The sequence below is a fragment of the Gymnodraco acuticeps genome, unplaced genomic scaffold, assembly GCF_902827175.1.
Source record: "Gymnodraco acuticeps unplaced genomic scaffold, fGymAcu1.1, whole genome shotgun sequence".
Classification (NCBI taxonomy): domain Eukaryota; kingdom Metazoa; phylum Chordata; class Actinopteri; order Perciformes; family Bathydraconidae; genus Gymnodraco; species Gymnodraco acuticeps.
The window spans coordinates 886006-899156 of NW_022990583.1; the positions used below are offsets into that span (position 1 = coordinate 886006).

Consider the following 13151-nt stretch of genomic DNA (forward strand, 5'->3'; position numbering starts at 1 on the left):
TATATGTTAAAATAATCCCTAAAGTGGCGGAACTACGTTTCATAACGATGTTTCATCACGACTTCATTTATCAGACGGACAAGGTGCGTTTGTTTGGTAGCAAACATGATTCTAGACGGGTGGAGTTTATCTCAGCACGTTGACAATCAAGAACCGGCCAACGCCGAATATTTAAACCAAGCGCAGTAGTGAAACGCTAATGTAAACCATAAACAAGTGTTCTGAATTGAGCTTTAACGATGTCATCTAATAGATGACATCTATTCACGTCTTCAAACATATATTCCAGTTATTGTCAAACGATTGGTAGCTAACAGCAGATTTGTAATTTGTTTTCACTAAAATCGTATTGTTTGCTCGCCTGTGCTTGGACTGGGTTCCCACCGTTAGCCACCGTTTGTATCAGTTGTGATAGTGAACCAGGGGAGCAGCGACATGTCGGAGTCCGGCCACAGTCAGCCCGGGATGTACGGGCAGGGCCGCCGGAGGAGGCGCCGCCGCGGAGACAGAGATGTTGGAGCTCCGGGACAAAACCTGTCCGGTCCAAGTCGGGATCGAGAATATCAACCAAGGGAACGAAGAGTAGGCAGCATGTGATAAACACTGCAGACCGCTGGTGTAACTGTTGGACTTCAGAATAGTGATTCACTTTAATTTATCTTTTCAGGATGGGAGCGAGGATCCACCAGGCCCACTCATTCAGAAGACCCCCATCATTCTTGCAAAACCCCCCGGGGAAAGGGTACGTTAGCTTTTTTTTTTTTTTTTTAAATAAAATGCTCTTATTGTTATTATCCTTCTTGAACACAGACAGTAGGACACACCATAACTAAATCAGCACGTTTTACTTTGTCTGACTAGTACTTTGCACGCAGGATTGTCAGCTTGAAGAAGAATATGCAGAGTGACTGTGAAATGTGAAATCAAACATCATGTTATTGAATTTGAGATGGATAAAACAAGTACTTTTACTTTGATTCATTTCGCAGACATGTACTGTGTATACAAGGCAATGTAAGGTATAAACACAAATGTAATACAAAGCAAATGAGTCACAGTTAAAAAGTAAATAATGACAAAATACAAGTTGTATGTATGAAGGTCTTCTGCCTTTCAGGTCATGCCATCAATTTACTTTTGTTGTTATTGTTGTGGGATCCTTTCAAGGCAAAGCCATCACAGAATACGCCTGTCAGCGGAGCTCCTGTCCTGGAGAAGCCCATCATGCTCATGAAAGCCAGGGACGATGGAGGGAAGCCGGGCACTCCTCCTGAAGCAGCTGCCCAGCTCACTGGTCCGGGACCCTCCAAGATGGAGAGGGAGGGGCAGCGACCCACCCAGCCTGTGTACCAGATCCAAAACAGAGGAATGGGTGCTTCTGCAACGAGCAGCGCTGTGGACCGTGAGCTTTTGTAGATTTCACAAAAATAAAAAATGTCCTCCTGGAGATGTTGGCTGAGAATAAAAAAGTAGATCTTGAATATTTTATTTGACTTTCAGCTATGGTGGGCCAGTCTAAACTCCTCCCTCCGGAGAAGATGAAGCACAGCATTAAGCTTGTGGATGATCAGATGAATTGGTGTGACAGTGCCATGGAGGTGAGTTGTGTAATTAATTAATTAATTTAGTTGATTGCGGAGCCATTTTATTAAATAATGTAATACTAATGTAAATATATGATGGTGTATGAACTCAAAGGATGTTGTGTTGTAGTATCTGAGGGACCAGACAGATATGTTGGTGGTGGGAGTCATCGGCCTGCAGGGAAGTGGGAAATCTACGATCATGTCGCTATTATCTGCCAACACTCCTGAGGAAGATCAAAGGTGAGGTTTTTTGTAACACCAACAATGAGCTCAAGCTTGTTCATGTGAAAATGATATATTAATTTAAAGTTGAAACGGATACTTCTTTAACTTTTCCAAGTAGTATTATTAATGCTGCTGTTACAGTAAAGACCCCCTGATCGCATTTCACTTTCCTGATATAAGGAACTACAACACACTGTTTAAATGAAGAAGATGGACCTTTAATGATCCCCGAAGAAGACATTCAGTTTTCCACTCTGTTATACACCTGCATTTTTTGTTACACACACACACACACACACACACACACACACAACACACACACACACACACACACAACACACACAACACACACCACACACACACACACACACAACACACACACACACACACACACACACACACACACACACACACACACACACATGCATTTATACACATAAACCCCAAGTGCCAGACCAACCTTCTGGAAAGATAGCATGTTGACACCAGTGACCCCACGAGTTAAGTATATCAAAAAAGGAATTTCAGTGCTTTGAGAATATGTTTGGGGTTTAATACAAATATATGCTTAATATAGGATTTATTAACTTTTCATATACTTCAGTTGGAGCCGAAGCAGCTTATGCTTACCCATCCACAATTTAAATAATATAAACAGACTAAAAACGAACACAAATCAGTAGTAAGAGATTGATATTTACATCTTTATTCTTCCCATTATAACTTCGTATTTTAAAGCTGTACTTACAAAGTGAAGTTACTCTTTGTGAACACACAGGGGCGATATATACAAGCCCATCTGCCTGTTGAGAGTCAAGTGGAGTGTTCAAGCTAATCGTTTTGTTTGAAAATCAGTTCAGTGTTTGGCACTATACTAAGTCCACAGACCAGATAACCATGCAATCAAATACTATCTGTTTGAAAGAAAAGTAGAAGTAGTAACCAAAACATTTATTCAGACCTTTACAGCCAATGTATGTATTTGTTTATTGCAGTTGTTATCCATTCTGTTCTTTAGGATTAACAAATGCAATGATGTAGTGTGATTTATGTTTGTTTGCACAGGGGTTATGTATTCAGAGCCCAGACTCAAGAAATCAAGGAAAGAGGAGGAAACCAGAGCACAGGCATCGATTTCTTTATCACACAGGAGAGAGTCATCTTCTTGGATACACAGGTATAAATGAATTGATTTGGATCAGTGGATTTTTCTCTTTGCTGTCTGAGTGTTAGCAAATCCTGTGTAAATTGAAATGTAACCTTGGAATTCAAAGAAGTTGAAGCAAAAAACCTGTTAAAAACGGTTTTGGTTGATGATTGATGGGGTGTGTTTGAATTCTTCCTTTGTTCCTTCAGCCAATGCTCAGCCCATCGATTCTCGACCACCTTATCAACAACGATCGGAAGCTGCCCCCGGAGTACAACCTCCCCCACACATATGTTGAGATGCAGGTCAGTGGCTGGCCTGCAGATGGCATTGGGTTAACCTGTTAAGCCCTGGAGCCCCCCCACAGGGGGGCCCCCCAACGTTTTTTTTCGAGACTGTGTCTCAGGGCTTCTTAACATTTATGAAACTATTAATGTGTAGCACCAGATTAACGGGAAGAATCTCAGCTAACTGAAGATATGAACCATTTTTACCAAAACAAAACACAAGTCTCATAAGAAGCGTCTAAATGACCCCTGAGCGAAAAAGGGGTTGTTTAGTTTCCATTTTAATTATTTTTCACTAGTGCTGTCAAAATTATCGCGTTAACGGCGGTAATACATTTTTTGAATTAATTGCGTTAAAATATTTAACGCATTTAACGCATGTGCAGAATGGCCCGCCCCATACGTGCCACCAGTGGCAGCGCCAGGGTATGGCTGGGGTAGGCTACACCCATACCAAGAAATGGCTTAGCCCCACCATGAAAAATGATGTTAAAGTAAGCAAAATGAAGTCTGCCAACTCGCGCGGAGTAAATTGCACAGACAGCAGTTAGTAAGATTGATTTCAGTAGCCACGGTTTTGAAAACTTTTGTCACGTAGTGATCGTCTTCTCAATAGAACATCTTTGATAACGGCGTGGTGTTGTTGCAGGAAGTCCCGACGGAGAATACTTTTGCTGTAGTACAGGGGTGCACATAACTGGTACGCAGGTTTTGTGCGTAATCTCTCTGAAATGCGTACCGTCACTTGTGTCACAAAGCGCATTTGCGTACCGACGTACTTGTGAAGCTTTTCCAGAAGGCGGTTAGATCACCGGACGACAGAGTCGGTCTCCGTGTGCACAGACAGGGCTGCTGTTAACGTCGGTCTGTACAACGGAATTGTGCCAAAACTACGCCAACCGGCTGCGGAGGGAGACTCCCCCCTTCACTGGAGAACTGCGCTAAAACAACTGATCACAACGTTCACACTCTGTGGTCACGAAGTACTCCACTAGCGCGCCCCCCCCCCCCCCCTCTGTCGACTTTCCTGAAGTACTCCCCCGTTGATAGAAATCCACACGTAATGTTTTAAGACCCCACGGTTTGATGATTGATAGGTGTGTGGGTTGTCTTTCATTTTGACACGCAGAAAAATGTTATAATAAACATAGATACTGTATGTTAAATGGATATATCCGCCTTCTTTCATTTATCTTTCCATTCCCACAACAATATACATAAATAAATGGCATATTTTGGACATAGTTCGAATGGTGATTAATCATGATTAATTAATTTTTAAGCTCTGATTAATCTGATTAAAAATGTTAATCGTTTGACAGCCCTATTTTTCACACATCACATTATTTTATCATTATCTAAAATGATCATGGTTTGATTTTGGAGTCGGTAGAATACACGTTGTAGACCGAGACTTCTCTGCAGCTCCGGCATACTTCAGTCCGATGCTTTTATATATTTCACATTTACCAAATTGAATATTTTACTGATCCATTCTGCCATTTTGATATCATTTCAATTATTCGTGATGCACTACACCCATTCACATGCAACCACATTCATACTCTCTGCATACTCTGTCCACAGTCTCTTCAGATCGCAGCCTTCCTCTTTACAGTTTGCCATGTCGTCATTGTGGTTCAAGACTGGTTCACTGACTTAAACCTCTACAGGTAGGTTTTTGCGTATTGCAATAGACCACACACACACACACACACACACACACACACACACACACACACACACACACACACACACACACACACACACACACACACACACACACACACACACACACACACACTCTACAGGTATTTTTAGAATTGTGTCCTGAGAGGACATTTGTGCTTTGCTTTATTAAATAGTGTTCAATCTTTTATTTGTTCTCTAAGTCAACAAATGCCTGTTGACAATGACTCAGGGACCGGTCTAACTTGTTCTTATATTGTCGAATACGCCAATATGTGTTCAGGTTACAGACATGAGAGCAAACTTAGTCAATCATTTTAGTGTTTCAAAAATGAATTAATCTTCTTCATGGATATCAGAATCAGAATACCTTTATTAGTCCCACAGAGGGGAAATGTACGTTGTTACAGCAGAAAAAGAGCCACGGACAGCTTAATGTTACATATGTTACATGCATTAAAAAGTATTAAAGTTAAAAAGAAAGTTATAATGTAATAAATATACCCTTTCCCTGTGTGTATCATTTCCTAATTTCAAACAACTGAAATGTATGACTGGTTAAAAATAATTGCTGTCTTCAGTGTGGTGGCATCCAAAAAGTACTAAAAAACATGAAAATAAATTCTGTCTAATAATAAGATATACAGTGTAAATGATAGAGAACCAAGTTCACTTTTGATTGGGCAAATCATAATCCCAAAGTGAATCTGCTGCTAATACGAAGCTTAAGCAGTGAGATGTGTATTCAAGAAACAATACCACAGCTGCAATGTCTTACACTTACCAAATATTGAGTATATATTATATCTCAATGTCTCATGAATGCAGATGTTGATACCGAGCAGGAAGTGTAATGTTATGTTTGGACATAGGTTTCTTCAGACTGCGGAGATGCTGAAGCCTTCCACTCCATCTGCAAGCCATGACAGCACTGGCTCTTCGGGCAATGATGATGGAGCAGAGTACTATCCTCATATAGGTGAACTCTTAATACAGAAACACATTCTCAAATAACCAGGTTTAAAGATATAAAAATCAACTTCTTTAAATTCCTCCCTCTTGCAGTGTTCCTCCAGAATAAGGCCAGACGGGACGATTTCTGCCCAAGGAATCTGAATAACATGCATATGGTGGTGGACAAATTAATGGCCCACTCTCATCTCAAATACAAAGGTTCAAAACTACAAGAATATTCTGCTAATATGCATGCAATTGTTGTTTTTAGATGCAAATCATGTTTAATGTCTAAGGGGATTGGTGTATCATTTTGTATTCATCCAGGAAGGTTCCAGATATAAGATCTATTTTTTGCAGTCAGTCCTAAAACGATGGTAGGATTCACGTCACACTGTTGTGTATAAAGGAAACAAAGAAAGTGCTCACGTACAAAATGATTATTATAACTCAGTGTGCACGCACGCACGCCCTTTATGATTTAACACAATCAACATGCGGCACACCTTTTGCGAGCATTTCGTCACGCCCACTGCTGTCCATAAATAGTAATGTAAACATTCCTTATTTATATTTATTTATACTTTTTGCATAAGGACGATCGTAACAAACGCCGACAAAACAGCTCAAAATTACACAATGTGAAAAGAGACAAGAATGTAGGTTCATAGATGGACACGGTGTGACAGTAATGGCGGACTGTCAGGAAGGATCGGCCAATCTGAGGAGCGTATACAGGAAGACAGGTGCAGACAGACAGGTGACTCAGATTACATGCACGTCAATAAGCAGTGTGCGTAAACCGTGTCCTGCACCCAGGGCGCGTCCACACTCTTTCAGCGACTCCATTAACAAGTAGAGGCAATAACGTATGAGAGGTGACAATCACATCGTGTTTTTGCTGACATACCTTGTTGTGTGCGACACACGTCAGTTCCACACGCAGGCGTGAGGCTTAAAAATAACTTTATTTGGGTTTCAGCTTAATAACACTTAAAACGTAAATAAATAACGAATAAAAAAACCTACAAATAATTGCCGAATTTATAACACAAATGGTTGTGTTATAAACCAACCATTTATAACACAAAATAAATGTTTTATAAGGGTTAGGACATCATCATGTACTGTATCATGATAGGCTATATAATAACAAAAACCACGCAATTGTAAATCCTCGAACAGGTATAGAAAACAGTGTCGATTTAAACCTAATTTGTCCTATACGTTACATTATTATTTATTTGTATTGGAATGCATTCCATAACATGTTAACATTGTTTAATAATTATAAAATAGATCTCATCGATTGTATTATTATCCTCAACTATGTTTTGGTTCACTGAGGCACTATCAAACACAAGTTTTTGTATCCAATTTTGCACCAGAGGTAATTTAAATGTATTTTACACAATGGTAGATCCATTTCAAACCCTTTCTGTCCTTTCATTCTTTGCCATTGGTGTTGCAGTTTCTTATTTTTTCCAGTTTATGTTCTTAAGCATGGGTCAAACTATCCCACGGTAGTATTTTTGATAAATATATTTTTGAAGGGATGTACGCTGTCTTTTGGGCGTATGAAACTTTTATAAATGAGGCCCCTTCTCAAGACAGAAAAATCATCTTCACAGAAAAATCAGTTTCACATGTTCATGCAAGGAGAATACATATAAGAGATACAAAGGGGATGGTAAAAGAGGAGGCCATGCCATGCTACATACCATACCAGTGACATCCAAGACAGATTTCACCTTAGTCAAGGGTTGTGTAAAACAACATGTTTCCTTCAAGGTAACTTTCACAAATGACTTCTACAGCTTTTTTGCAAATCATTTGATAACCAGGGTGCATAGGAAGAGATTTTAGTGATGTCACAACTGGACTTATGCCATTGCCTGTGCTTTGTTTTAAGGAACTTTGTCCATGCTGGACTGCAATATCTTCCCTGGCTTGGGGCAGGACTATCTGACTACTGAAGTCAACATGTTCCTCCTTCCTATGCAGGAGAATGATGGGGAGGATAATCTGACTAAAGCAGGTTAGAGAGAATTTCCCTTCACATAAAGCAAAACTCAGTTGTCCTTTTTAAATTGTGTAAAATGTGAATTGATGGCTGTACTGTGTTCAGGGACGGGAACATACCCGCTCTTCTCACTGCTGCCGGGGTACAAAGGACATCCTGCCTTCCCCACCATGGTCTCAAAACTCCGCAGCCAAATACTGGCCATGCCCCGATGTCAGCTGTCACACACCATCCTCACTGAGAAGAACTGGTAAACATCACATTCCTCTTTTCTCCCCTATTGTTCAAGATAACTCATGTGTACACTAGTAATACAAAAAAAAGAAGAAGAGATCAAACAGCAAATAAACACAACACAAACATAGAAATGAAGGGTGTTCTTTTTGGCATAATCAACTTGAATTGAAAGTTGACAGCATAGCCTGCGAGAGGAGGGGTTTTGGTATGCTGTTTAATTATTTAACTACCAGCCAAATATATAATTTCCACTGGGGATCAAGGGGAACTGTCCCTTTTACTTTTAGTGTTTCAGCTTTCTTACTAAAAATCTCTTTGAACATTAGTCACGTTTGCCCAGCTACCATAGTGCTTCTGAGAGAAGATCAAAACATATGAATATACAAGACTGCAACTTAGTTACACGTTAGGATGCCTAACTGTTGTGTTTTGTGTATGTGTGTTGTATTATATGCCGGTGCAAACGTCACTTTTATTTCCATTTTATGCCAAAAGAATTCTGAGAAATAGTGCTAAAATGCTCAAATATGACATCTCACAAACAGGTTTCACTATGCAGCTCGTATCTGGGACGGGGTGAAGAAGTCCTCGGCCCTCTCTGAGTACAGCCGCCTGCTGTGCTAACACCGGGGTCAGACTGCTGTTTTATACACTAGCGGTTGCCAGCTGTTTTGTCTGATACTTCGTTGAGTAAATGGAATTGTGACTCTGCAGTTGAAGGCCAACACCCTACAGGAGGCAGGAGCGAAACTAGAAGCTTGGACATTGGTGTTTCATGCAGACTTGTGGCATGAAATCCTGCGGACTCTTGGTGTTCTGTCAGAAAGTTGTGTATCCCTGCCATGTTCCGCAGTACGAAATAAAGAGAATACCACTTTTTAAGCAACACTTCATATGTTTTTATTTGCAAGACATAATTACATTTTGTGATGTTGTTTTTGTAGTTTTGGCTTATTGATGACGTTTTTCTGAGATGGAAATATATGTATTTCTGTTTTTTTTATTTGTGTTTCTTTACATCAATAAAAATGTTTCAAAACAAAACTCTAGTGTGATATGTTTCATCTATGGTTCTTAAGCGGATTTGGGCGTTAACTGACTCCTTTGAGGAAGACATTTTGTTGTTACTACTGGAGATCATGCATCAAGAATGTAATGCCCTTCTTTATTGCTCAGCAACCTTTAGTTATATCAGCAAGGAATCTAAAGTTTATCTTCATTGTTGCACTGATGAAACACTCTAAGATGGCCACAAAGATAAAAGAGATTTCCACTCATTACGCTTATTATCATAATTAGAATTATTCTTATTACAACTATTATTACGATTAATACGATAAACATAAATACATTCTTCAGAGATTAGGCCAGTCACTGTCATTAGGTATGTCTTTTTTATCTAAATCTAAATGAGACCACCACTTTATTACAAATGTTACATCAATATTGCCTAATTTAATTGGTAATATAAGGCATGTACATCGTCCATGGAATCAAACGAATCTATCTCTTCGATTTACACACGGCATCTATTGCACGTCTGTCCGTCCTGGGAGAGGGATCCCTCCTCTGTTGCTCTCCCTGAGGTTTCTCCCATTTTTTCCCCTTAAACTGGGTTTTCTCTGGAAGTTTTTCCTTATACGATGTGAGGGTCTAAGGACAGAGGGTGTTGTTTTTCTCATACTGATATTCTGAACAATCTGTGCTGTTGTATTTGCTGTAAAGTGTCTCTACTGTAGGCTATTTTTATGTTATGTACAGCACTTTGGCTCGACCAAAAATCGTTTATAAATGTGCTATATAAATAAAACTTGATTTGATTTGATGTACGTCGTCCATGGAATTCTTCACAGTCACAGTTCCGTCAGTGGCAATTAGTCAGCTGACACAAGTGAGCTCCTTTTTGCATTAGGGTTGGGTTCTCTCATTGTGTGCGAGCTAAAAGTAAAGATAATTACACTGGGTGGATCCCTTTATGAAATCACAGTTAGTGACTCTAAAGCAGGAATGAAGGTGTGGTCTTGAAGTCAACTCCTTCTCATGAGCACTACTTAATGCCATACCATCCAACCTAGAGTCAGAGTCAGATTAACCCTGCCATCACAAAAATGCATCTCATTACACTAATCCTTGGGACTGTGCTTCTCCATCAAGGTACGTTTGTTTATCCTTTTAAGCTTCTTTTTTTTTATTCTTAGAAAAAAACAAGTAGTGTAGTTTTATTTTTGTATTTTTTCTTTTACCTCACTTACCTTTACTATTGTTTTAACATACATGGGCCACTTGTTACATGCCATATAACAATTGTGTCTGTCAATATCCTACTAGCTATTTTCCTGTTGGTTCGATTTGCACGTTATTGCTATATTCTTTGTTCATTACCTGTTTGTACACAGATTACAACACAAACATTTCCCAAATTGGGATCAATAAAGTACTATCTTATTTTATTTCTCTTATTATTATTTTCTTTTTTATTGTAGATGTAAAACAAACAAGTCAGAACTGTGCTTGACATCCAACGTCACACTTTTTTATTTCTGTTGCTGTGGTGTTAAAATTATTTTGTCCATCCCTTGTAAAAGAGTTGTTGGATATTTATTTTGACCTTTCTGTGTGTTTTTTGTTTTCTCAGCATACAGCCTGGAATGTCATTGTTCACAAGGTAGCGGCTGCACAAATTCAAAAATAGAATGCCCCTCTGGACAGAGCTGCAGTTCAGAAAGACACGTCTCCTATTCAGGTAATTTTGGTGCCTTTTTTAATTTTGAAACTGCTTTGTGGGATTCTGCCTTATTTACAAAGATAACACTTCCTCTCGATTGCAGGTGGCTCAAATGTCTACGATGTCAACTTTAAAGGTTGTGCTTTGCCTGAACGGTGTGTTAATCGCTCACTGAACCTCGGGCTCATCCAAACTTTAATTTCCAGCTCGTGTTGCACCACCAAACTCTGCAACTCCGCAAATGCCTCTGGTAATTTACTTTTATTCACTGTTGGTATTTCAGAATGTTCTTTGAGAGCTGTTCTCATTTAAAATTGGCTTATTGTTGCAAAAGTTGTTAAAAATGTAAAACAATTAGTGGTTGTTGCATTTTTCAGATGTCAAAAGAAAACTTTTTTTTAATGTATTGATTATTGATGCCAGTTCTGTATCAGAATATAAGACAACATGTTTGAAGAGGATTGTGTTAGAGAAGACAAACCAGTTTGAGGACAATAACCTGTTTCAACTGCTTTGATATTGTGCCAGTAATAGTCTTGATATCAAATTACCTTCTCTAAAAACATAATTCTTTACAAAAGTTTTTGAAAAACACCAAATAATAAAAAAAAGTGCATTGCAGTCACCTTTTAGCCACATTTTACATCCCCTAATGTGAACAATGTTTTATGTTTCAGAACCCGTCCAATCTCAACCAAATGGTAAATCATGCTTCTCGTGCATAGGACAATCGTGCACCTCGTCCCTAGCCTGCACAGGGAATCAGGACTTCTGTTACTCAGCGTCAGGTAACAGGCCCGCAGCATTGAAATCTAACCCTGTTCCACACATTTCCTCTGCGCAGAGCAATGCGAGGTGATTATAATAGATGCAATCCAACTTGATTTCTAACATTATTCTTTGTTGTTCTTTCAGTGACTGTGGATGGTCAATATATTCCGGTGAGGGGGTGTGTCCCTAAGGAGATGTGCCTAGGTCAGAGCAGCTGCTGTGAGGGGGACCTTTGCAACAGCGCCAGCAGCACCAGCGCTGGCCTTCTGCTCATCATGGCACCGCTGCTGTCTCTGGGCCTGCTCTCATAACACTTTGAGATGACTCATTATCTTATTATCTTTGCATGGCCTCATAGTGCTCACCCCCCTGCCCTTATCCTTTCAACCGATGAGTGAGAACGTTAATGCAAAGCATACCGAATTTAGTAACATTGTGATTTCCTATTTATCCCTTGACCCTTGCCTCATGTATTAAACTGGCCTATTTGCTTTTTGTATCCCTATTGCCTACGGTGACACTTTTGTCGTGAATAGACAGAAACAGCTTTTTTTTTCTTTGGTAAAACATGTAAATTATAAAATACATTTTGTTGATATATTTAACCTATTTAATTCTCAAGTATATGTTGATGTTACTGCGTAATAGAAGTCTCAATAAATACATTTCTTAAAATGTGCTGTGTATTTTGATTGTATTTCTGGGTTTACTGTGAGTGCTTTAAATCTTTTCCGACTCTAAAAGACTTTGCACCATAAAACCATAAAAGTTGGTACAAGGAAAAGTTCCTATAGTCATTGCTCTGAACTCCAGGTCTGTTTCAGGACCACAGTATTATTTGAGGTTGAAGGCATCCATGAAGTTTTGCAGTTTATATGTTAAATATGGCTTTTGTAGTGAACACTTAGAGGCCCCAAACATTTACATTTCAGCAGCAAGAGGCAACTTTCAGTTCTTTTTTTAACCCTTTTAAGTGTTTTTCTTCTCCAAAATGATTGGACCAAACAGCCGAAACTATTTATGAAGCATGTGTAGAATTCTGTATCTACCTAGATATATATATATAGTTAACTTGTTCTGCAAAACCTATTAAGAAATGAATTGATCCTGTGATGAGATATGCCTGGCAGGCCAGAATAAAACACCTAATGGCTGTAGCTCCTGGCATACATAAAAGCCATTTGTTGTACTATTACATAACTTACAATGTGGACATTTAGCCTTTCTAGAGTTGTTAAGGCTTTCGCCAGATATTGTTATTGATATCTAATAATGTAATGATGGTCCTTGATATCAGCTGGTTAAAATTGCACAGATATAAATAATTGTCCAACTGTGACATAAACAAATGACTGATGTGAATTTAAACATTTAAATAACTTTTTCTAATCTGTATGATGTGACGTAAAAAGTTTGCAAGTAATAGTATAGTAAATAGTAAAAAGCAGACATGTGTGATCAACTGACCCACTGATGGCTTATGCAAATTCATGTTGTTCATCTCGGA

At 39.1% G+C, this 13151-nt stretch overlaps 2 protein-coding genes across 2 annotated transcripts; both read left to right on the top strand.

The window, feature by feature from the left end:
* The first annotated feature begins 114 nt into the window (after window positions 1–114).
* Window positions 115–9034, top strand: smg9 (SMG9 nonsense mediated mRNA decay factor). The gene is made up of 13 exons (XM_034227941.1): window positions 115–582; window positions 668–742; window positions 1168–1402; window positions 1501–1598; window positions 1714–1826; window positions 2877–2988; window positions 3168–3263; window positions 4833–4918; window positions 5807–5913; window positions 6000–6107; window positions 7801–7926; window positions 8017–8161; window positions 8694–9034. Exons 1-13 carry the CDS (start codon window positions 436–438, stop codon window positions 8770–8772), a joined length of 1527 nt encoding a protein of 508 aa, XP_034083832.1. The 5' UTR covers window positions 115–435; the 3' UTR covers window positions 8773–9034.
* A 1145-nt stretch (window positions 9035–10179) lies between these two features.
* LOC117554116 (ly6/PLAUR domain-containing protein 3-like) lies at window positions 10180–12286 on the top strand. The gene is made up of 5 exons (XM_034228372.1): window positions 10180–10302; window positions 10784–10891; window positions 10977–11123; window positions 11551–11661; window positions 11789–12286. The coding sequence occupies exons 1-5, from the start codon at window positions 10257–10259 to the stop codon at window positions 11953–11955; spliced, it is 579 nt and encodes a 192-aa protein (XP_034084263.1). The 5' UTR covers window positions 10180–10256; the 3' UTR covers window positions 11956–12286.
* Window positions 12287–13151: the final 865 nt, after the last annotated feature.

What these genes read in the sequence shown, in the direction of transcription:
- LOC117554116 (XM_034228372.1), top strand. Translation starts at nt 10,257, where the DNA reads ATGCATCTCATTACACTAATCCTTGGGACTGTGCTTCTCCATCAAG. An exon ending in AAGACACGTCTCCTATTCAG is followed by an intron (nt 10,892 to 10,976) that starts GTAATTTTGGTG and finishes TCTCGATTGCAG; the next exon opens with GTGGCTCAAATGTCTACGAT. An exon ending in CAACTCCGCAAATGCCTCTG is followed by an intron (nt 11,124 to 11,550) that starts GTAATTTACTTT and finishes TTTATGTTTCAG; the next exon opens with AACCCGTCCAATCTCAACCA.
- smg9 (XM_034227941.1), top strand. Translation starts at nt 436, where the DNA reads ATGTCGGAGTCCGGCCACAGTCAGCCCGGGATGTACGGGCAGGGCCGC. An exon ending in CAAAACCCCCCGGGGAAAGG is followed by an intron (nt 743 to 1,167) that starts GTACGTTAGCTT and finishes GATCCTTTCAAG; the next exon opens with GCAAAGCCATCACAGAATAC. An exon ending in AGAGTACTATCCTCATATAG is followed by an intron (nt 5,914 to 5,999) that starts GTGAACTCTTAA and finishes TCCCTCTTGCAG; the next exon opens with TGTTCCTCCAGAATAAGGCC.